The sequence below is a fragment of the Halichondria panicea genome, chromosome 14, assembly GCF_963675165.1.
Source record: "Halichondria panicea chromosome 14, odHalPani1.1, whole genome shotgun sequence".
Taxonomy (NCBI): Eukaryota; Metazoa; Porifera; class Demospongiae; order Suberitida; family Halichondriidae; genus Halichondria; species Halichondria panicea.
The window spans coordinates 1076666-1101104 of record NC_087390.1 but is presented as its reverse complement, the minus strand read 5'-3'; the positions used below and the strand labels follow the sequence as shown (position 1 = coordinate 1101104).

Sequence of the window (24439 nt, the reverse complement as noted above, 5' to 3'; positions counted from 1 at the left end):
ATTATTATATATTATAATTATATTAAAGTAAAGTAAATTAATTTTTTTGTGTATACATTAAAACTTTACTTTTTCAAAAAACGTAAAAGTGTCGCTTTAAATCGAGTTTTTACGGTATAATTATGTCCTATATTAGTCTCATAAATTAGCCGCACCTCGGTGTCAGAGGTGCGGCTGATTCATATATCATTTCCATTTGCAATGAGATTATAGTTTATATCATGTTTATAAAATTAACAAAAAGAGAGTAGTAGAGACTACTCAGTGATTCAAGCATGCATCCTGGTAGACCCTCAGCTAGTGGCAGTGAAGAATTGTCTACTGAGCAGCTGCAGAGAATGGAGGCAAACAGAAGAGCTCAAGCCAAACTAACAGCCAAGAGAGTGGCTCCACCCCACACTGGTGTGCAGGGACCTTGAGACGCGCTTACACTACGTCTGCAGCTACTACCTCAAAGATGGCGTCTACATTCCCTAGTTCGAGTTCCTATAACAACGTTAGATCTCATCCTAATTCTGCTGAAGCTAGCTCAAGTTCCAGTGCAGGAAATCAAGTACAAGAATCAAAATGGTCTAATCCTCTAATATCACACCAAGGAAGTTCCAGCAGCACAAAGACGCTCTCATTACCAAGAACAGGAACATTACACAATGAACTCCCATCATCAATGACATCTCAAACTGGTCTCCAACAACCACCATTTTATTCCAAACCATCCACTTCTCATTTGTCTACATTGTTCCATAACTCTCCTCCGAAATCGGCACCTAATAAAGCAGTTCCAGTAAATTCGAGAATTCCTCCGTTCTACTCTAAGCCACCTCTGAATGCACCTCATCTAATCACCTCAGTACCAGATGCTTCTATTAAAGTGGCAGCAGCGATGAGCCGCAAGCCGTCACCATCACTACCGCCTGACCACCCTCCCCCTGTGAAGTGTACCCAGCTGAGAGACAAGAAGAAGGCACAGGTTTGTATTGTGTCCAGGACAAGGTTGGAGGTCAAAGTGCAGTACGATCATGATCTCATCGAAATATTCAAGAAGATGCCTACAAGAGCTTACAGTAAGATTATGTTTTAGACTAATAATTTTATTGTAAACATAATTATGTATAAACATACCAGTATATAATTACCTCATCCTCCTCTCTACCTTAAGCGTGAAATTTTCAGAGCATTAAGTGTTTTATGGAATGGCCCCTAAAACTATTTTGTTTTGAATAAAAATCATGGATTGACTGCTTACCAGAAGCACTCCCAGGCCACGCCATTAATATCAAAATTGTTTCTATAGATACCAAAACGTCATTATGGAGCTTTGGAATAGAAGACTACAATTCACTGGGTATGTTGTTGATTCCATGCCACTGTAACAACCCCTCCCCTCTGCAGTTAAAGCTATCCAGAGCAGCTGCAAGCATGTGGAGTTGGACCTCATACCCAGACCTGTCGTAAACCTGTTCCTATCACAGCTACAGGCCCAGTCCCATTCCATACAGGCCAAGTCCCATTCCAGTGTCATTGACTGGAGCAGGATCGAGACAAAGTTGAGCACCGCTCTGATGGAGTTCCAAAAAGAAGGAGTGGAGTAAGTTAATGTCTGAGTAGCTGACAATGTTTTAGAGCGGCAGCCATAGCCTGTGTAATTATCATAACTTGCTATATTCACAAAACACACACAGTAGATTATATATATCCCATTTCCCTGATCGGTTGTTTCGACAATTATTCCCACTACAATACCACGCTCATTTGATTATCCTCTAACCCCACCCCCACAGATACTCGATCAAGCGTGATGGCCGAGTGTTGATAGCTGATGATATGGGACTAGGCAAGACACTTCAGGCCATAGCCGTCATGTCCTACTACCGCTCTGATTGGCCCCTCCTCGTAGTGTGCCCCTCGTCAGTGAGACTCACCTGGGCTGAGGTGAGTGGGCGGGTGGGGCTTTCTCTAACTTGTTACTACTTTCTCTGTTGAGCGTAAACTATTATCTACTAGGCAATTATATGTAGAATTAGGGCAGTTAAAATAGCATGTATGTCAGTGAGACTCGAATACTATTAATTTCAAGGCCAAAGGAGCTTAGATAGAGGGTTGTTGAAATAACGCTAGGCTGTGTTCTGCTCTTTATGTGGAAATGAATGTTTTTGCTCATGGGCTCATGTGGTGGAGGTTCATTCATATAATGCAAGCATACAGTACATATTATGCCCACCCTGTGCAGGCCTTCAAACGATGGATTCCTTCACTGGTGGACGCTGATATTAATGTCATCCTAACGACAAAGGGGTGTGGCTCGTTCTGCCTCGTGAATATCATTAGCTATGACTTGCTGGTCAGGATGAGCAAGGACATCACAGAACACAGATTCTCAGCCATCATTGCGGTATCTAGTGCACCTGTTACATAACAGCAAATTGCATATTCAGCTATAATCGCTAAGTACCTTGGGTATAGCTGGGGGCCACTTAATTGCCTTATATAAAGTAATTATGTGGCCACCTAACTAAATGGAGATTTGCTTAATTCTGGCTAGAGTTTATAATCATGATGTGTGTTTTGTTGTGTAGGATGAGTCTCACTTTCTCAAGAACTATCGCACTGCTCGCTCCAAAGCAGCCATTCCAGTCATCAAGGTACACAGTAGACAGTGTATAGTGTCTGGTAGTTATGCTGGGTTGCCCAGAAGCTATGATTACTTGAAAGGATTCCAAGTACGTAGATTTGATGGCTCAAAGTAAATTCATTGGCGCTACTGAATATTGCTATATTAACAAGTTTCTCTGAAACAGCATCCAGTATAAGGCATTCTGTGAAAACACAGTACATGTATTGCATACACAAACGCTGTACTAGCTGTACACAAGTGTGATATTTACTGCATACATGTACACACATACCTAGTTACTATACACCAGTATGTTCATCCGCCCCCCCCCCCCCCAGAGTGCTCGGAGGGCTGTCCTGTTGTCAGGGACACCCGCCCTCTCCCGACCCATCGAGCTGTACACACAGATCACTGCAGTGGACAAGAACTTCAGACTAGTGTCCCACACCCAGTTCGGACTGAGGTACTGCAATGGAGTCAAGGTGAATCAAGAGCAATGAAAACCATCGTATCTTTATTTCGAACAGTGTGAGAATTTGATGTGCTTTTTGTGGAGCTTAACACACTCTTTATGTGATGCAGTCTCGACGTTTATGAAGGACCATTTTGATATTGAACTCTAGAAACTTGTTAGTTGTCAGTGTGTGTGTGTACTGCTGTTGTTTGACGTAAATACTGAATTTTCTTCCTGCTGTTTTTGTCTGTCAGAGTACTGTATAATTATACTACATCCCATAATTAATTGTATAGAGTCAGTTTGGATGGGACTTCAGTGGTGCTTCCAACATGTCAGAACTGCAGCTCTACCTAGAAGACTCCATCATGATCAGGTATCTATGGGATCATGTGATGTCACTGGGTGTGCAAGAACATCGTACTTCCGTGTTAATCAAAGCATGTACATACGTAGCTACACAATAATAGCATCATCCTACTGTAATATATGCATCATGTGATGCTGTCTATAGTGTTGTGCACACTGTAGTGTTATTAATTTGTAACGTATATTAACTAACTGTATGATTTTGATTTAGGAGGATGAAGTCTGAAGTTCTCGATCAACTTCCTTCTAAAACAAGGAAGATGGTAACTAGTCACGGTTAATTGAAACCATTAGATTGACAATTGATTCATATGAAGGTGCTGTTGGATCTCTCGTCACTAAAGGGAGGCAGCAAAGAATGGAAAGACTATAAAAGACAACTCAACGATGCTGGCAAACTCAAAGTAAGTTCATACACTTCATATAGTGTATGCTATGAGGCTCTAAAAACAGTGTTTCTAAACAGTATTGTATAACTGCTTATATATAGCTTACCAAATTTGCTCTTTTTCCCCGCTTTTTGCTACATGTATGTGTTACAATCAATGTTATTGCACAGTGTCCAAGTTGTCTATAGGAACTTAAGTTCATCAGACCTGCTGTTGTGTACTTATCCACTCACCCACCATTACCCACAGAAGCTTGAGCGACGGACCGCCCTCCTCCCTCTGTTTGATGTGACGGGAAAGATGAAGCTGCCGGCAGTGAAGGACTATATCCTGGACATGTTGGAGGGTGGTAGGAAGATCATCGTGTTCGGCCATCACGTGTCTGTGCTGAATGGTCTCTGTGAGGCTTTGGACAATAAGGTTGGAATTAGTGTGTGTACAGGCACCTGTGTGAGAAGGAATTGCTGACTCAGCATTTCATCCTATGTACACTTCAAATTATTACTCTAGCTATTTGTATCTTTTAGGAGCATTACATAAGACACTAACACACACACACATGTACACACACTATATATGGTTGATCCCTATCAATTACTGATCCTCCACCCACCCCCCTCACACAACCCACCCACTCCACCCACACACAGGCCATCACCTACATTCGTATTGACGGCAAGACCCCAGCTGATATGAGACAGGCCCTGTGTGATCAGTTCCAGCACAGCGAGCAGTGTCAAGTGGCCGTACTCTCCATCACCACGGCTAATGCAGGTGTTATTATATAGAGCCCATAGCCCATGAAGAAAATTATGGCCCGTTCCAAATGTGCCCAAATGTGAGAATTGAGCATACCATCTAAAAAGCCTTCTGAAAATCATAAAATGTTTGAAATTGAATAACTCGAGTGGATTGTATAAGTATTCTAACAATTCACTGTCTCTCCTCACGGTCAGGACTCACCCTCACTGCTGCCTCCACTGTCATCTTTGCTGAGCTGTTCTGGAACCCAGGAGTAAGTATAGTCATGCACACATTCTTAAAAGCTTGATGTACTTAGAACACTTCGGGAAAAATACATTGTTGAGAAGTTTTCCTTTTTGCAATGCTTACATAGGTTATATTGATACAGTATCTCGTAGTAGGAGGGTCCCCTTTTTATCAGCGGTTTTGCTTTGTCATAGTTATTATGGATTTGTTCTCTATAGATACTGGTACAGGCTGAGGACAGGGCGTACAGAATAGGCCAAAAGTCGTCAGTCAATGTCCATTACCTCATTGCGAAGGACACAGTGGATGACTTTATATGGTAAGAGCTAGGTTGTGCTTGAAGTTTTATTAGAACGTATGTACAGTACATGTATAAGTGTCTTATGCTGTAAGTGTAACCAAGGGCATATGAAGGTGTAACTATGTAATGTGAAGTAATTTTTTTGTGGCATTTTGTTTACATGTAGTTTTGAACCCCATTCACTTAATTCATTAAACACGATGTCATCACTTCACACATGCACAGGCCCTTGATTCAGAATAAACTGTCAGTGTTGAGTCAAGCTGGTCTGGCTAAAGATGACTTCTCCAGTGCAGAGAGCGCAGTACTCACAGCCAAGGTCAGCAAAGACTTCACTATAGAGGTCCCTTACTGAAACTGGTGCTTATCTTACGTGGCTATTCCATGTGTGACCGTTTAAACAGTAGAGAGCTTATAAAGAGTGTTTAGGTCTGATAAGATCTGTGATGCTTCCACTGTTATCAACACAAATGTATACACACAGATACATTATTTTATTCCCATGCATTCAGTGCAAGCCATGCACGTACTTATAATTATTATAATAGCTTACTATATTATAGGTCTGAAACTGATGATATGGTTTGTTCCGTTTAAATAATATTAACAGTGGAGAGCTTATAAAGTACGAATAAAGTGTTTAGGTCTGATAATTCAAGATCTGTGATGCTTCAAATCTACTATGAACGTATACACACAGAGACCATTTCCCCAAGCAATTCAGTTGCTTAATTATTATATTCTACTGTGCATCTGTGCAAGCCATAGTTATGCCTCGGTGCGCATGCGCAAGCGAGGTATACGGTAGTGTGTTTGTGTGTGTGTCTGTGTAGACTGCTACAGCTGCTCAAGGATGAATCAAGTGCAAGTAAGAGTTTCTATAGGCTTCTAGTCATGTTTACTTAGATTTTAATTCGTGGATTTGCAAAATAATGCTTCGTTCTCGAGTTATGCCTACTTGGAATGCCATTGCAGCCTTTTCAGAAGAGCATGTAGCCAAACTTGTTTACCGAGTGTTGCTACTCTACTTAGTAGTTATAGTTCTGCACGCTATTGGTAGCTGCAAGAGTGAGAGAAGAGAGCTGCAAGGCTCTGCTGACTTGCAGCCATTAATTTTAGGCTTGAACTTTTGGCATCCATCGTTTTTAACAACAATCATCGTCGATCATTACCCACCTGGATTTTGCATGAAAAAAATGTTTATCATGATAATTATAATCAATGTGTGTAGCTTAGTAGCTTTAATTATGTTATGTAGCTTTGGCACCTCCACCGAGGCATCGGCACCTGTGGTGCTTTCATTTAATCAGCTTAACTTACAACTGTGTTAAATGTATCATCCTCGTGCATGTTCACTTCTCTGTAGGATGCAACACAAAAGACTCTGATGGACTGTTTCAGGGATTTGGTATCAAAGTCTGAAATGGACCAGCTATCAAACTTTGACGATACATTGGAACTAGACACACCAGGTACTAGTGTGTCATAACGTTATAGTACCATACCACAGTCACTCATTTAATCACTACTTTATTTATTACTGCTTCACTGGAATTCTTTTATTAATTTCTGTCAAACTTTCAAAGTTCAGTATTGCACAATATGGATTTGTTATAGTTGAATATGAATGTGCTTGCAAACAACTTAACAGCATGTGCATGAGATGATGACTATAATTATAATTCATTAAAAGAGTAAATTACAATTCACCATACAATAGTCTGCCTACTTAGTTAGTGATGCTTGGATTTATTAGATATCGATCATAGACCTCCTCCACCACTCTGTGTGCATTGTAGTCCTCGTCTCTAACTCTCCTCTTGTACCATCGAGCCAGGAGGCAGTACAGGATGAATCCAAGCAGACTCAGAGCGGCCTTGATTCCAGTACCATTGTATTATTTTGGGGGTGAATTGCACCACTTATACACTCGCCAGCATATGTAGAGGACAAAAAATTTAAACTCATACAAGCAGCAAATAATCTCCGCATGTTGTACATGATAGTGCTCGTCTCTAACTCTCCTCTTGTACCAGCGAGCCAGGAGGCAGTACAGGATGAATCCAAGCAGACTCAAAGCGTACTAAAGACAATCTAGCTCATGTTTTGGGGAACTTTATGATCAGCATAAAAATGTTCTGTTGAATTGGATTATCGCTTCATTCTGACCACCACCAGACGAATATACGCTGTCATCAGCTTTGCAATGTCAGCAACCTACGCACACAAACACACACATATTACGTATAATCATTATCCAAGACCAATTAAGTACACGTAGCTAATTAGCATATTTTTAAAGCCTATTTTTATCATACACATGACGTAAGTTACGTACGTACAGTTGTACATACAATCAGAGTTAGAGGATGAACAAAACTGTACGTTGCAGTACACAATTTAGAATTCAATAGTTAAAACTGAACAAGCTATAGATAGGTTTGTAGGGTTAGAATTCAATGGATAAACCTAGAGAGAGCACTGTACATAAACTACATGTAATGCTTTACCATGTATTCACACACCCTGTCTTAGTCAAATGTACGCAGAAGGTCACTACCTTTGACATAATTATAACTGTTAAAAGCACTGTGTATTCTGTACCTCTTAGAAATGTTAATTATGCATAAAGGTATTAGCTAGGATCTGTGGTGGGATCTGTGGTGAAACAAACAGTTTTAGGAAACCAAAAGCTTGGTATCATCAATAACAACCACTAACCTTGGTGATCCCTGTCTCCTCCTGAAGTATGATCTGGGTGTTCCTGGCAATACGAGCTGAGAAGGGGGTGGGCAGAGCGAGGGCCTCGTCAAACGAGTTAGTGTGTAGCGACTGAGTGCCTCCAAACACAGCTGCCATTGCTTCAATACACGTACACATTATATTGTTGTAGGGATCCTGCAGAAGGGAAGAGTATTGTTAACTAGTACACCATAAATATAAAAGCACTGTATATACACAACCTGCATTGGGCTGTGATTGGTCTCTAGTGGAGCGGAGGGTCTCCAGTTTATGTTGCTGCAATGGTGGGGAGATGGTGGTCTGATTAGACAACATAGTTATGGTCAGCCTATAATAGCTCTACTCATTATTGTGGTACATGTGTAGCACATGCAATGTGTGTAACAATGTATTGTTTGTCACATTGAGTTATGAATAATGACACTTCGAACACAAGAAAACAATTAAGTCTGTTTTAGTACCAAGGAGGTCACCCTCTATATAATACAGCCAAATTAATGGGACCTATGTCAACTCTTTATTGCAACCACTGTTGGTTTGTCTGCATACCCAAGCAAGGGGCCACTATACAGACAGGTATCCCTGGCAACTATATTCCTCTCACCTGTGAGTCAATGGTCTTAACGTTGTCGATGGAGAGCACCTCCACTGGCTCCTCCTTGTCCAGAGTGTACTTGTTCACACCAACTATCGTGTCTGTGCATGGCAGGAAGTAATATCTAACAATTAGAACATCCTAACTTTATTCTGTTGATCCCAATCACATTAATTTTATGAACTTAGAGGGATATACAGGGTTTTGCAGAAATCTTTGCAACATCAACAAAAGGCGTTGAGGGTTGAGTGTTCCTTATATGGAAGACCAGTGGTGCAAAACGTTCCATATGAGGAACGCTCAACCCTCAACGCTTTTTGTAGATGTTGCAAAGGTTCTGCAAAACCCTGTATGGCATTTCAGACTATGTAGTAAAATCAAAGGAAAATAAAAAAAATCCACCATCAGAACTCTACGTAGTTACAGAGATGATTCTAGTATATACTGTTTGAACCCAGCGTTAAAACTTAATTGTTGAGTATAAATCAGCCCATAATATTATAAGGGTATATATACAATAAGCTTCCGTTACCCTACTATAATGACTGTATTGTTATAGTATACCACCAGAATCAGTATAAGTACACAATATGACATTGTACATATGCTTAGCTTTCAAGCTTCATTCGTCACAAACCAGGACCACTTACTTAGCTTTAGCCATACCACCCATGTCCTCAATCTAGAGGAGGGAAACATTCAATGGAATTTATAGGATTGGATTTCACTTGAACAAGCTAACCAGTCAATGGAAATTGCTATAACATTTGTATTTAGTACAATTTACAAGCTTACTGCATTAGAGGACAACACCGTGTAAGGTGTCTCTTGTATGTACCTCATTGATGATGTTGAGTGCTGACTCGTACACCTGATCAGTGAGGGCCTCCATCAGATAAGACCCTCCCCAAGGATCACTGATCTGGAAGGAAGAGGGGGGGGGGCAAAGTTGTATTGAGAATCATACTCATACACAGAATTAGCATCGGTCTAGAGTAGCTAGTATAATTATGCATGTATATAGTACTATGATAATGCTATACAGCTATTTTGAACAGACTGACTGGCGCTTACCCTCCCCTTATTGGGATCAGTGTGAAAGAAATTCAAAGTATGAGGTCTCAAAGGGGAGTATAGCAAACCAAATGAATTTATTCCTAAGTATGTGAATAATGGCCTTGACCTTCTAACACAAGTTAGACACTAGTTGATAAGATCTACATGGGAAGTACATGGGAAAAGTGCCTCAGAGCAGGTATACTATGGGACTTAGTATACCTGCAAATTTACTTATAGTATACCTAGTATTCCGTTGTCAAGTAATTGTATTGTAGTCAAGCAGTTTGCGCATGCGCACTAGTATCTAAATGAGTTAGACACTGTTTTGTCGGTGTCCATGTGATTTAGAAGCCCTCAGCCACTTGTAGTACCCTCGCTACACTCGGGATACTAAATCAGTGCCTTTGGGCTTCTAAATCCCATAGACACCTCCAAAACAGTGTCTAACTATTATATACGCACTAAAATCAAGTACGAATATGTGCCTTCAACGAATCACATCACAATGATTGAGGAAGAAAAATTGCTAATAGGCAAATTTTTTGGGACAGCCCTACTCTTGGTATGCTAGCTTGTTATTGTGCAAGTATACACCAGAAACCACATGTACTACCAAAAGCAATGAATAGATTTGTGGTAAGACTAGATGATGGATGATGACCAATTATCCTCTAGCAAAAGACTGTGTCTAAATATTGTTGGGTCTAGTACTCAAACTCCCTCTCTTCCCTATTTTCCCCTCTCTTTTGGGGGGTAAGCTTCCGCCCCCCGCCCCCTACTAGATGAAACCCTGATTAGTCTGGCGCACACACCCCTTATTGGGATCAGTGTGAATACATTCAAAGTATGAGGTCTCAAAGGGGAGTACAGCAAACCATTATTCCTAAATCTATGAATAATGGCCCTGACCTTCTGATCTACAACCACGCTTTGAACAGCCAGACTGACTGGCGCTTACCCTCCCCTTATTGGGATCAGTGTCAAAGTATGAGGTCTCAAAGGGGAGCACAGCAAACCAAATGACCTAAGTATGTGAATAATGGCCTTGACCTTCTAACACAAGATACGCACTAAAATCTATCTATCGACACAGCCTCGGGTAATTATGCATAGTACTATGATAATGCTATACTGCTATTTTGAACAGACTGGCGGGCGCACACACACCCCTTATTGGGATCAGTGTCAAAGAAATTCAAAGTATGAGGTCTCAAAGGGGAGTATAGCAAACCATTATTCCAAATCTATGAATAACACAAGATATACGTACTAAAATCTATCTATATGCATGCGCCTTACAATCACATCACAATGATTAAAAACAGTACACGAACCCCAAAAAACTATCAGCTAGCAATGCAGGGAAGTACTCTAAAATAATTATTGATGACTATATAAATCCCCACTAAAATAATACACTCCATGGCGTAGTAGTTCCACACCCCTCAAGCCCATAAACCTCACACACCTGTCCTGCAGTACTCTAGCCCATCGGCCACAGTGAATAACTCCAGCACAGGGTCAGTCCCAGCCTCCATCCCACCCACCCCACACCCCACACACACCACACCTCACACACCTATCCTGCAGTGCTCTAGCCCATCGGCCACAGTGAAGGCCAACTCCAGCACAGGGTCAGCCCCAGCCTCATTGATGTGGTAGCCAGAGATGGAGATGGAATTGTACTGAGGCATGTACTGCGCAGAGAGAGAAAGCAGTAAAAGCTAGGGGTGTGGAATGGTCTGAACCATACTTTAAACAGCCAGATGACTGCCTGGCGCACACACACCCCTTATTGGGAGTATGAGGTCTCAAAGGGGAGTATAGCAAACCGTAAATCAATGAATAATGGCCCTGACCTTCTAACACAAGATACGTACTAAAATCTATCCATATAGTATTTAAAATCTACTGCCCCTCAGCATTGCTCAGATCAACAACTTGATAACACTCTCCTAGGATCAGCAGAGCTAGCTGCAAAGATTGTTGTGTTGTTCTTTATTCATGCACTCCTAGATATATCCTATAGATCTAGATCTATATCTCCTCTCCATGAATTCACTGGTGGGAGTGACAGGTGGGGTGCATGCAGAAAAGGGGGCGAGCCAAGAACAACACAACAATCTTTGCAGCTAGATCTACACAGTCTACTGATCTAGGAGAGTGTTGTATTTGGCTTGTAGGCTTTACAGTTTACAATAATCTATCTGGAAACTGTTACAAATAGCCTGAAAATATTCTGAAGAGATGCAGTGGATTTTAAGATCATCAACTGCAAGATCCTTTGAAGGAAAATGGTCTCCAAAAATCAGACCACCCGCGCAAGATCTGGACGACGATGTTACCCAGATTTTCCGTCAGCCTAGTTGGCAGCTCAGAGCCTGCCTTGCCTCTGTGTTGATCACCCCTGTCCTCTACCAACTCTACATCATTATGGTCACCATCAGATACATACTCTTCTTACAAACTTTTTCCTGTAAGTCAGTGAAGCATACTCACCAATAATTGCATAACATTTCTCATCATACACTTTGGTATTATACAGAGCATTACGGGGCATTGGCCACGATAATTATGCTTAAAGGTCAATTTTAAACAGCCATTTAATAGTGCATTGCATGCTTAGTATTCACGGAGTCATGCCCACAATTGTGATGTCACAGCACATGAATATATTTATGCAACTCTACACAGCTCCCCCACGTCCTGCTTGCCCTGTGGTTGACTTGAGTTGGACCGGAGTGTTTCCTTGTGAGCTGGGATGGAGGGGGAGTGCACTGGCTGTTCTCATTCTGTCAGTTGTGCTTATCACCTGCTACTCACTCATCACTGCCTGCTTGATGAGATGGAACCCTCGGAAACAATGGAACACTCAGTATTGCACCACATCAGGTAATCAAATGAATATTTACTGCCTCAATAATTATAAACACTCTTACTTTCTAGTTTTTGATACTCAAGAAAAGCCGACCAAGTTCCAAGTGAGAGTTCAGAGCACTAATCGGCCCCCCACTCTCAGTCTGTATATACTGTTACTGATATTCCGCTTACTGTTACAGTCAGGAGATGTTGAAGCAAATCCTGGACCAACGCTTGGTAAGAGGGTGTCTCCTTATGAAATATGCTCATCAACTGATTTATAGATTATACACGCATGTATATATATAGTCTAGGTAAGTGTTATCTCCAATATAAACTACTGTCAGTTATTTATTATGCCATTGAACTTAACATTTTTTATAGGCTCAATTCTGACTATCGATGATTTTTCGTCTGTTTACGAGAAACTGATAAAAGCCGCTGGAGAGTGGTTCAACCTGGGACTTAAGCTGAAAGTGAGCCCCGACACCCTCAATAATATCAGTGATGAACATAGAGACAATCTAACCTGTCTACGTCAAATGCTAGCTGTTCGCTTGAAGACTTACCCTCTCACCTATTCTGAAATATGTCAGAGTCTCAGATCACCAACAGTTGGTCGGAATGATGTCGCTGAGGCTATAGAGGAGGCATGTACAGGTATGAATAGTCATGAGGCTAACTTACGACCATGCTAAGCTTCCTATGGATAGACATAATACTTATAGGTATAATTATGAATTTACTATAATTATACAGCCTAGAACGTTAAATCGATTTGTTGCATGCCCTCTCTTCTTTTATATGCCCTTGGTGTTATGCTGATTCTATCACTATATACGCTAAAACAGTTATGTACATGTCAGGGGAAAATTGAAAGATGTTTGCATCAAAATAGTGACGACTCATTCTTAACTATATAGACAAGTGCAATTAATTGAGTCTGTCTTTTGATCAAAGTTATTGCCTATTTGTATGTATGTCACGCATTTAATGTCTAAAATCAAATTTAGGGTTTAAACGGCACTTTGAAGAGGCAATGAAGGATGGATTTGTCACTTTGAAAACTGTTAATGTTATTCTAATGGGACCTGCTGGTAGTGGAAAGACGAGTGTTAAAGATCTTGTATTGAATAACAAAGTAAAGGAAAAACGAAATAGCACGCCTCCTTTGGATAGAACCATCCAGGTTCGATCCGTAGCAAGTCATCATTTTATGCGCAAAAGCAAAGAATGGATTGAAACTACACCGCAAGATCTGAAGAGTTCACTTTCACAAGCTATTTCTCAATATAAGTTAAAGGGTGTTGATAAAAAGAGTAGTGCAAGCGCTGCTGAAGATATTTATGATCACTCACAAGCAGCGGTAAACGCTGTTGTTGATATTGTTGATGATCTCGAGAAAATAAGTTCAATGGCAGTATCAACAAGCGTACGACATAAAAGTGGCGAAGAATTGTTTGGTACCATGACGATACGTGTTACCGACAGTGGAGGCCAACCACAGTTTCACGATATTGCACCTCTTTTCACACGAGGAACTTCAGCTGGTATATACGTAATGAAGCTCACGGACACTTTTAACGATTATCCCTCTGATGAGTTCTATATAGGAGGACAACAAGTCGGCACTCCTTCACTCTCACATTTGTCACACAGGGAAACTATTCTGAGTCTCGTTCAATCTCTAATGTCGGTGAACACACATGAAAAGAAGCCACGATGTATTTTTGTGGGCACATTCAAAGACGCATTCAAGGATGATCCTCCTTCAGTTCTGTCAGCAACCCTTGAGGAAAAAAATGAAGAACTCAGTGCCTTGATTCCAGAATACTTTCGATTATACAGCGACAAACAAATGACCCAACAAATACTTGCTTTGAATGCAATATCTCGAGATGAAGACACGCAAACTATTGCACATACTATTCGGAATGCCGTAGAAGAGTCTCCGTTTTTTGAAGATAAAGTTCCACTCCGATGGTTTGCTCTGGAGCTCTCCTTGCAGGAGTTCTGCACTAAAGTTGGGAGACATATTCTCACTAAAAGCGAGTGTGTATCTGTTGCTAAACAACTACAGCCAGATACAGATGACATAGATTCTGCTCTTGATTATTTCGACAAAATCTGCATCGCTCATTACTATCCGCAGAAACTGCCTGGAGTTGTCTTTGTTGATCCTCAGGTACCCCTAGAGATAATCAATGATCTTGTTCGATATGCGATGTCTTTGAGAGGAGGTGGGAAAGTCACTTTTGCAACTCATATGATGGATCCTAAGTGGAAGTTGTTCAGAGATGGTGGCATCCTAACACTTGATATGCTGGAGTCTGAAGATTTTAAGAAGCACTTCCTTGTTGGCATCTTTGTTCCCAAGGATATGATAGAGCTCATGAAAGAACTTTTGGTGATCACTCCTCTCACAAATTCTCTGTTAGGCGAATCTGCTAACACGTCTCAATTCTTTATGCCTGCCCTCCTTAAATCTATACCACAAGCTGAGCTGAAAAACTGTTGTATCCATGAGCCCACGGTCGATCCACTTCTTGTCCGTTTCACCAATGGCTCTGTTCGAGCTGGGGTCTTCTGCTGCCTGGTGGTGTTCTTAATGAAAACGTGTGGGTGGGAAAGGTACAGTAAGTTGGGTGATCAAGTGCCTCAAGCAAGAAACTGCATCAAGCTTAAATATCAAAAGGTTCAGTGTTTTGTAACTCTTGTCGATTCAATCACACACATAGAAGTGTATGTGAAAGCTCGCAAAATAGTTTGTAAAGATCTCTGTCCAAAAATCAAAGAAGACATTTCGAAAGGAATTAGAGTTTCTCAAGAAGCCCTTCATTATTCGATTGATACCCCAGAATTCTGCTTCTTCTGTCCTTGTATTTATGGTGACAGAGCTCAAGCTGCCGTAAGAAGTCATCATGCTGAGATTAATGTTGATTATTGTATCTGGAATTGTTCCGAAAAGCCTGATGAATACGATGGGGAGCTAGAAAATAAACATTTGATTTGGTTCGAAAAGGAAGATCCTGACGGAGGTGAACATCCCGGAAGTCAACATTTAACTGTAAACAATATAGTGAGGGAAGTGGGTATCAGGAAAGAAGTACTTGATCAGCATTGCTCGTCTGAACTTTTGCAAGAAATTGGTCGAGTTCTTCCAAAGTGGCTGAAGTATGCTCAGGCACTGAAACTGTCTGAAGCACAAATTCAAGGTATTAAGAGTGACACTAACTTAGATTATGAAATGAGGGGTCAGAAGGTGTTGGAGATTTGGCTCAACGAACATACCACAAGCTACCGCAAGCTTGTTGATATTTGCCTCAAATTGAAGGATGGCAAAACAGCAAGAAGAATCTGTGAGATAGTAAAAGGTTAGTATACTGTGCATAACATTAGTCATAATTATTATAGCTTTTATATTAGCATTCAAAGTTTACATGGAAATATTTTCTATTTTTAAGAGTCCAATCCGCTAAAGAGGAAGAGGAAGAGAGAGGACACTAAAGACGATGAAGACGGTGAATGTAGTGCTAGTGGAGCAAAAAAGCCATGCCAACTACAGAACTGAGTTCTTACTGTAGCAGTATAAGCAAACATTATACAGACGCTGTCATGCATATTATAATTGTTCTAGAACTTGTTAAGACTCTTGTTACAAAACGCTGTATGTTTTGTGTTTTCCTATTTAAGCTTGTGGTGTAGTTTCGCTAGCTATAGTATTTTGTTAATTTTATGTTGATGATTTACCAGACGCACACTGTCATGTATTAGTAAAACCAGTAGGTTTTACATAGGATTGGCAGTGGGTTTGCCCGTGTTTAGCAATATTTCAATTATTTTGACTCATGTTCAAACTGTTCTATCTCTGCAGGGAAAGGCCACATCAAGGAACTGGCTAGACAGATAGTTTATTTAGCCTTTTCTCTTTTTGTATCTCTCATTTCATAATCCATGAACATTTTGATGAATGAATATTGTCATTTTAAAAATTGCACTATTTCGACATTTCACCGCTCTTTGTCTGACTGACTAAGTAAGTAAGTAAGTGAGTAAGTAAGTAAGTTTCTTGCCCAGCATTTGCTCCAAGTACAGCCATCTCCAGGACATTCTGCACAGGGTTTCCAAACGACTACAACCTGGGTTACAAAGCGCTTCTTCAGATTTGCGATTGCTTCCACGAGGCAGATGACCTCTCAGCCTCTATTTCTCTTACCTAGACAATTCCGCCATCTTTAATGACTCACAGCAATTGCGTTGTGGCCAATTAATAATAGATAGGCGTGGCTAATAAACCGTGCGCCTAACTTGAATCAGTGCAGCAGTGCTTTTCCAGAGCCTGAGGTGTTGCTTTTAATCACACTGTTCAGCTCTAGCTCCCTTTCTCTGACAGGCATGCTATATGCACTGGCTAGATATCATGCTCTTAAAATTGCTGTCATTTAATTAATACTGATACAAATTCAACATATCAAGCAATAATTATTACTCATTACTATAATTATTAGTCCAGAGATATTCGAGAAGATATCTGATTAGTCCTGTCTTCTCTTCTTGAACTTCTGTACTGCCTCTTGACGTTCCACTTATGCATGTCATGATACGTAAACTATACTGAAAAAGAAAGGGAATCCGACTATAAAAACATTTGCAATGTGAAAAATTGCTAGGATTGGCCAGGGGAACCACAAAAAAGCGTGGAAACAAGAAATCAGACGAGAGCATAACTCCAATCCGTTACAACGTCATGAACATGTACAATACATAGTATATTAAATAATAGACTGTGTTCCAGATCCACCACATCATTCCATGCAGGTCACCAGTACGGTCCGTGCATGCATGTTATACTACGCATGGATGGACTGTGTGTATACCTGTGCTCAACACTGCATGTATTAGGAACATCAATTCATCACAAATCATCATGATTATGTGCCCGCACATTCCAAAATGGATAAATATATAGGGATTGGTCATCACTCCACCAGTAAAAATTGCGTGGCATATTGGCTGGGAAAACATGGGAAAACTACCAGTACATGTGATTGACGTTGTAACGGATTGGAGTTATGCTCTCGTCTGATTTCTTGTTTCCACGCTTTTTTGTGGTTCCCCTGGCCAATCCTAGCAATTTTTCACATTGCAAATGTTTTTATAGTCGGATACATATAGAAGTAAAGATTCTTGTTACAAAACAATATTATTACGGTCTGTTTTTTTCTACCCTATACCCTTTATGTTGATGATCATTTCCATTTGCAATGAGATTATTGGTTTATCAAAAAGAGATCGAGAGTAGTAGAGACTACTCAGTGATTCAAGCATGCATCCTGGTAGACCTACAGCTAGTGGCAGTGAAGGAATGTCTACTGAGCAACTGCAGAGAATGGAGGCAAACAGAAGAAGAGCTCAAGCCAAACTAACAGCCAAGAGAGTACTGGCTCCACCCCACACTGGTGTGCAGCCGGGACCTCCTCCTGCAAAGAGACACGCTTACACTACGTCTGCAGCTACTACCTCAAAGATGGCGTCTACATTCCCTAGTTCGAGTTCCTATGACAACGTTAGATCTCACCCTAATTCGGCTGAAGCTAGCTCAAGTTCCAGTGCAGGAAATCAAGTACAAGAATCAAAATGGTCTAATCCTCTAATATCACACCAAGGAAGCTCCAGCAGCACAAAGACGCTATCATTACCAAGAACAGGAACATTACACAATGAACTACCATCATTAATGACATTTCAAAGTGGTCTCCAACAACCACCATTTTATTCCAAACCGTCCATTCCTCATTTGTCTACATTGTTCTATAACTCTCCTCTGAAATCGGTACCTAATTAAGCAGTTCCAGTAAATTCGAGAATTCCTCCATTCTACTCTAAGCCACCTCTGAATGCACTTCATCCCATCACCTCGGTACCGGATGCTTCCATTAAAGTGGCAGCAGCGATGAGCTGCAAGCCATCACCATCACTACCGCCTGACCACCCTCCCCCTGTGAAGTGTACCCAGCTGAGAGACAAGAAGAAGGCACGGGTTTGTATGGTGTCTAAGACAAGGCTGGAGGTCAAAGTGCAGTACGATCATGACCTCATTGAGATATTCAAGAAGATGCCTACAAGAGCTTACAGTGAGATTATGTTTTAGACTATAGCGATTTTAGTAATTACCTCAGTCCTATACCCATAATATTATAGGGTAAAATTTAAGCTTTGTGGAATGGACTCTAGAAGCATTAATATATTTCAAGTTTTGTGGAATTCCTTTGAATATATTTCGTGGATTGACTGCAAAAGCACTCCCAGGCCACGCCATTCTTATCACATTTTTCTATAGATACCAAAACGTCCTTATGGAGCTTTGGAATAGAAGACTACAATTCACTGGGTATGTTGTTGACTCCATGCCACTGTAACAGCCCCTCCCCTCTGCAGTTAAAGCTATCCAGAGCAGCTGCAAGCATGTTGAGTTGGACCTCATACCCAGACCAGTCATAAACCTGTTCCTATCACAGCTACAGGCACAGTCCCATTCCATACAGGCCAAATCCCATCCCAGTGACATTGACTGGAGCAGGATCGAGACAAAGTTGAGCACCGCTCTGATGGAGTTCCAAAAAGAAGGAGTGGAGTAAGTTAATGTCTGGATACTGACACTGTACTTTGTCTTTTAGAGCGGCAGCCATAGCTTGTAGGTCATCAGGAACTTGTTATACTCACAAAACACACACAGTTTTATATACACCCAATCATTTCCTTGATAGGTTCTTTCTACAATTATTCCTACTAATGCAAATGTACTTCTAACCCCCCCACCCCATAGATCCATAGCCGTCATGTCCTACTACCGCTCTGATTGGCCCCTCCTCGTAGTGTGCCCCTCGTCAGTGAGACTCATCTGGGCTGAGGTAAGTGGGTGGGCGAGGCTATCTCTGTTGAGCCTAAACTATTATCTACTAAGCAATTATTTCAAGATAATTATACATGTAGTAGAATTGTGTGAGTTAGGCTAAAATATAGCTACATGTCAGTGAGACTCGAATACTATTAATTTCAAGGCCAAAGGAGCTTAGATAGAGGGTTGTTGAAATAGCGCTAGTCTGTGTTCTGCTCTTTATGTGGAAATGAATTTTTTAAGTGAGTTGTGGTGCTGATGTTCTACTGACCATTGTGTATATATGTATAGCGTAAGCATACAGTTCATATTATGCCCACCCCGTGTGCAGGCCTTCAAACGATGGATTCCTTCACTGGTGGACGCTGATATTAATGTCATCCTAACGACAAAGGGGTGTGGCTCGTTCTGCCTCGTGAATATCATTAGCTATGACTTGCTGGTCAGGATGAGCAAGGACATCACAGAGCACAGATTCTCAGCCATCATTGCGGTATCTAGTGCACCTGTGTTACTGTATGTTACATAACAGCCAATGATGCATATTCAGCTATAATTAATCACTAAATACCTGAGGGGGATAGATTACTAACCCACTCGAGTTTGAGTGACCACTTTTAATGGTCCATGATATGCAACTACTTTTATCAAAGTCACTTCTACAAACTAAAATGGAGATTGAATCGCTTAATTCCGACTTGTAAATGTCCTACAATGAGGAGTTGGTGTAATTATGATGTGTTTTGTTGTGTAGGATGAGTCTCACTTTCTCAAGAACTATTGCACTGCTCGCTCCAAAGCAGCCATTCCAGTCATCAAGGTACACAGTAGACAGTGTATAGTGTCTGGTAGTTATGCTGGATTTCCCAGAAGCTATGATTACTTGAAAGGATTCCAAGTACGTAGATTTGATGGCTCAAAGTAAATTCATTAGCTCTATTGAATATTTCCATGTTAACAAGTTTTTTCTTGGGATGTGTGCTGGGTGTGATGGCATGCACGCATACTCAGTACATGTACTGCATGTACGATATTAGGCTTGTTCAGTTTACTGCATGTGCACACATACACGTACACTACTGAACACCAGTATGATACTCGTTTTGTCCCCCCCCCTCCCAGAGTGCTCGGAGGGCTGTCCTGTTGTCAGGGACACCGGCCCTCTCCCGACCCATTGAGCTGTACACACAGATCACTGCAGTGGACAAGAACTTCAGACTAGTGTCCCACACCCAGTTCGGACTGAGGTACTGCAATGGAGTCAAGGTGAATAAAGAATAATGAAAACCATCGTATCTTTATTTTGAGCGGTGTGAGAATTTGATGTGCTTTTTGTGGAGCTTAACACACTCTTTATGTGATGCAGTCTCGACGTTTATGAAGGACCATTTTGATATTGAACTCTACAAACTTGTCAGTTTTCAGTGTGTGTGTACTGCTGTTGTTTGACGTAAATACTGATGAAATAATTAATTTTCTTCCTGCTGTTTTTGTCTGTCAGAGTACTGTAACACCATTGAAATTATTACTTCGAACTGCAGCTCTACCTAGAAGACTCCATCATGATCAGGTATCTATGGGATCATGTGATGTCACTGGGTGTGCAAGAACATCGTACTTCCGTGTTAATCAAAGCATGTACATACGTAGCTACACAATAATAGCATCATCCTACTATAATATATGCATCATGTGATGCTGTCTATAGTGTTGTGCACACTGTAGTGTTATTAATTTGTAACGTATATTAACTAACTGTATGATTTCTATTTAGGAGGATGAAGTCCGAAGTTCTCGATCAACTTCCTTCTAAAACAAGGAAGATGGTAACTAGTCACGGTTAATTGAAACCATTAGATTGACAATTGATTCATATGACAGGTGTTGCTGGATCTCTCGTCACTAAAGGGAGGCAGCAAAGAATGGAAAGACTATAAAAGACAACTCAACGATGCTGGCAAACTCAAAGTAAGTTCATACACTTCATATAGTGTATACTATGAGGCTCTAAAACAGTGTTTCTAAACAGTATTGTGTAACTGCTTAGCTTACCAAATTTTCTCTTTTTTACCTTTCGCTTTTTGCTAGTGTTATGGATCGATACCAATCAATGTTATTGTACAGTGTCCAAGTTGTCTATAGGAACTTAAGTTCATCAGACCTGCTGTTGTGTACTTATCCACCCACCCACCATTACCCACAGAAGCTTGAGCGACGGACCGCCCTCCTCCCTCTGTTTGATGTGACGGGCAAGATGAAGCTTCCGGCAGTGAAGGACTATATCCTGGACATGTTGGAGGGTGGTAGGAAGATCATCGTGTTCGGCCATCACGTGTCTGTACTGAATGGTCTCTGTGAGGCTTTGGACAAGAAGGTTGGGATTAGTGTGTGTACAGGCACCTGTGAGAAAGAGTTGCTGAATCAGCATTTCATCCTACGTACTATAATTATATCCAAACTAAGCTAGCTTACTACTCTTGCTATTTGTATCTTCTAGGAGGATTACGTACTTATGTAGACACTAACACGCACACACACACACACTAATGGTTGATCCCTATCAAATACTGATCCTCCACCCACCCCCCTCACACAACCCACCCACTCCACCCACATACAGGCCATCACCTATATTCGTATTGACGGCAAGACCCCAGCTGATATGAGACAGGCCCTGTGTGATCAGTTCCAGCACAGCGAGCAGTGTCAAGTGGCCGTACTCTCCATCACCACGGCTAATGCAGGTACCAACACCTCTCAAACATACTGTGACTAGTATGCACACAGCGTTGCCATAACTTTAGTTCTGTTGGTTTAGTCACATTTATTTTGTGATTTTCTGACAGCTTACAGTGAGCTCGTTAAGGTGATCTCTTAAAACATTATTGCCCTTTTCAACTTATAGTGATTGAGAGCTCTTCCTAAGCTACCAGTAAAAATCAATTGTTAAAATTGGGCTACGATAGCTCTATTTATAGAGTGGATTGTAGTATTCTAACAATTCACTATCTCTCCTCACGTGCAGGACTCACCCTCACTGCTGCCTCCACTGTCATCTTTGCTGAGTTGTTCTGGAACCCAGGAGTAAGTATAGTCATGCACACACTCTTAAAAGCTTGAACACTTCGGGGAAAATACATTGTTGAGAAGTTTTCCTTTTTGCAATGCTTACATAGGTTATATTGATACAGTATCTCGTAGTAGGAGGGTCCCCTTTTTATCAGCGGTTCTGCTTTGTCATAGTTATTATGGATTTGTTCTCTATATAGATACTGGTACAGGCTGAGGACAGGGCGTACAGAATAGGCCAAAAGTCGTCAGTCAATGTCCATTACCTCATTGCGAAGGACACAGTGGATGACTTTATATGGTAAGAGCCAGGTTGTGCTTGAATGTTTTATTAGAACGTATGTACAGTACATGTATAAGTGTCTTATGCTGTAAGTGTAACTATGTAATGTGAAAGTAATTTTGTTGTGGCATTTAATTACATGTAGATCTAGTTTTGAACCAAGCCATTCACTAAACACGATGTCATCACTTCACACATGCAGGCCCTTGATTCAGAACAAACTGTCAGTGTTGAGTCAAGCTGGTCTGGCTAAAGATGACTTCTCCAGTGCAGAGAGCGCAGTACTCACAGCCAAGGTCAGCAAAGACTTCACTATATAGAGGTCCCTTATTGACTGGTGGCTTATTCCATGTGTGACCGTTTAAATAATATTAACAGTGGAGAGCTTATAAAGTATGAATAAAGTGTTTAGGTCTGATAATTTAAGATCTGTGATGCTTCAAATCTACTACGAACGTATACACACAGAGATCATTTCCCCAAGCAATTCAGTTGCTTAATTATTATATTCTACTGTGCATTTGTGCAAGCCATAGTTATGCCTCGGTGCGCATGCGCAAGCTAGGTATACGGTAGTGTGTTTGTGTGTGTGTGCATGTGTGTGTGTAGACTGCTACAGCTGCTCAAGGATGAATCAAGTGCACGTAAGAGTTTCTATAGGCTTCTAGTCGTGTTTACTTAGATTTTAATTCGTGGATTTGCAAAATAATGCTTTGTTCCTCGAGTTATGCCTAGTTGGAATGCCATTGCAGCCTTTTCAGAAGAGCATGTAGCCAAACTTGTTTACCGAGTGTTGCTACTCTACTTAGTAGTTAGTTCTGCACGCTATTGGTAGCTGCAAGAGTGAGAAGAGAGCTGCAAGGCTCTGCTGACTTGCAGCCATTAATTTTAGGCTTGAACTTTTGGCATCATCGTTTTTAACAACAATCATCGTCGATCATTACCCACTCCTTGAGTTTCCCTGGATTTTGCATGAAAAAAATGTTATCATGATAATTATAATCAATGTGTGTAGCTTAGTAGCTTTAATTATGTTATGTAGCTTTGGCACCTCCACCGAGGCATCAGCACCTGTGGTGCTTTCATTTAATCAGCTTAACTTACAACTGTGTTAAATGTATCATCCTTGTGCATGTTCACTTCTCTGTAGGATGCAACACAAAAGACTCTGATGGACTGTTTCAGAGATTTGGTATCAAAGTCTGAAATGGACCAGCTATCAAACTTTGATGATACATTGGAACTAGACACACCAGGTACTAGTGTGTCATAACGTTATAGTACCATACCACAGTCACTCATTTAATCACTACTTTATTTATTACTGCTTCACTGGAATTCTTTTATTAATTTCTGTCAAACTTTCAAAGTTCAGTATTGCACAAAGTTCTTATGGATTTGTTATAGTTGAATATGAATGTGCTTGCAAACAACTTAACAGCATGAGATGATGACTATAATTATAATTCATCCAAAGAGTAAATTACAATTCACCATACAATAGTCTGCCTACTTAGTTAGTGATGCTTGTATTTATTAGATATCGATCATAGACCTCCTCCACTACTCTGTGTGCATTGTAGTCCTCGTCTCTAACTCTCCTCTTGTACCAGCGAGCCAGGAGGCAGTACAGGATGAATCCAAGCAGACTTAAAGCGTACTAAAGAACAATCTAGCTCATGTTTTAGGGAACTGTGTGATCAGCATAAAAATGTTCTGTTGAATTGGATTATCACTTCATTCTGACCACCACCAGACGAATATACGCTGTCATCAGCTTTGCAATCTCAGCAACCTACGCACACAAACACATATTA

At 40.9% G+C, this 24439-nt stretch overlaps 4 protein-coding genes and 1 pseudogene across 8 annotated transcripts in view; 3 read left to right on the top strand and 2 right to left on the bottom strand.

Annotated features, from left to right (window-relative positions):
* The first annotated feature begins 413 nt into the window (after positions 1 to 413).
* Positions 414 to 24036, top strand: LOC135347317 (SWI/SNF-related matrix-associated actin-dependent regulator of chromatin subfamily A-like protein 1). 2 transcript variants are annotated; one of them, XM_064545265.1, is made up of 16 exons: positions 414 to 1064; positions 1295 to 1345; positions 1393 to 1588; positions 1782 to 1932; positions 2231 to 2392; positions 2577 to 2642; positions 2953 to 3096; positions 3365 to 3444; positions 21045 to 21096; positions 21152 to 21238; positions 21474 to 21644; positions 21891 to 22014; positions 22296 to 22354; positions 22540 to 22640; positions 22825 to 22918; positions 23773 to 24036. In XM_064545265.1, exons 1-16 carry the CDS (start codon positions 458 to 460, stop codon positions 23893 to 23895), a joined length of 2268 nt encoding a protein of 755 aa, XP_064401335.1. In that variant the 5' UTR covers positions 414 to 457; the 3' UTR covers positions 23896 to 24036. The 2 variants fall into 2 exon arrangements, with proteins under 2 accessions (XP_064401335.1, XP_064401336.1); XM_064545266.1 differs by lacking the exons at positions 21045 to 21096; positions 21152 to 21238; positions 21474 to 21644; ... (3 more) ...; positions 22825 to 22918; positions 23773 to 24036 and adding exons at positions 3649 to 3700; positions 3755 to 3841; positions 4076 to 4246; ... (3 more) ...; positions 5343 to 5436; positions 6484 to 6745.
* LOC135347330 (methylmalonyl-CoA mutase-like) lies at positions 7873 to 11306 on the bottom strand. Of its 2 annotated transcripts, XM_064545288.1 has the most exons (4): positions 11093 to 11306; positions 8464 to 8555; positions 8081 to 8135; positions 7878 to 8015 (listed from the first exon to the last, which is right to left on the bottom strand). In XM_064545288.1, exons 1-4 carry the CDS (start codon positions 11205 to 11207, stop codon positions 7981 to 7983), a joined length of 297 nt encoding a protein of 98 aa, XP_064401358.1. In that variant the 5' UTR covers positions 11208 to 11306; the 3' UTR covers positions 7878 to 7980. The 2 variants fall into 2 exon arrangements, with proteins under 2 accessions (XP_064401357.1, XP_064401358.1); XM_064545287.1 differs by having other exon boundaries at positions 7873 to 8135; positions 11093 to 11252.
* On the top strand, positions 11632 to 16108 carry LOC135347311 (uncharacterized). The gene is made up of 6 exons (XM_064545249.1): positions 11632 to 11989; positions 12208 to 12405; positions 12460 to 12609; positions 12757 to 13032; positions 13386 to 15746; positions 15837 to 16108. Exons 1-6 carry the CDS (start codon positions 11761 to 11763, stop codon positions 15941 to 15943), a joined length of 3321 nt encoding a protein of 1106 aa, XP_064401319.1. The 5' UTR covers positions 11632 to 11760; the 3' UTR covers positions 15944 to 16108.
* Positions 18192 to 24439, top strand: part of LOC135347320 (SWI/SNF-related matrix-associated actin-dependent regulator of chromatin subfamily A-like protein 1) — a 32382-nt gene continuing 26134 nt past the window's right edge. Inside the window, exons 1-3 of one of the 3 annotated variants that reach the window (XM_064545268.1) lie at positions 18192 to 18506; positions 18713 to 18763; positions 18811 to 19006. In XM_064545268.1, coding sequence (XP_064401338.1) covers positions 18326 to 18506; positions 18713 to 18763; positions 18811 to 19006 — 428 coding nt within the window. In that variant the 5' untranslated portion in view covers positions 18192 to 18325. The remainder of the gene's footprint in view (positions 18507 to 18712; positions 18764 to 18810; positions 19007 to 24439) is intronic. The other 2 variants (XM_064545269.1, XM_064545270.1) reach the window with 2 other exon arrangements.
* The window catches only part of LOC135347332 (methylmalonyl-CoA mutase, mitochondrial-like), a 73606-nt pseudogene continuing 73159 nt past the window's right edge, over positions 23993 to 24439 (bottom strand).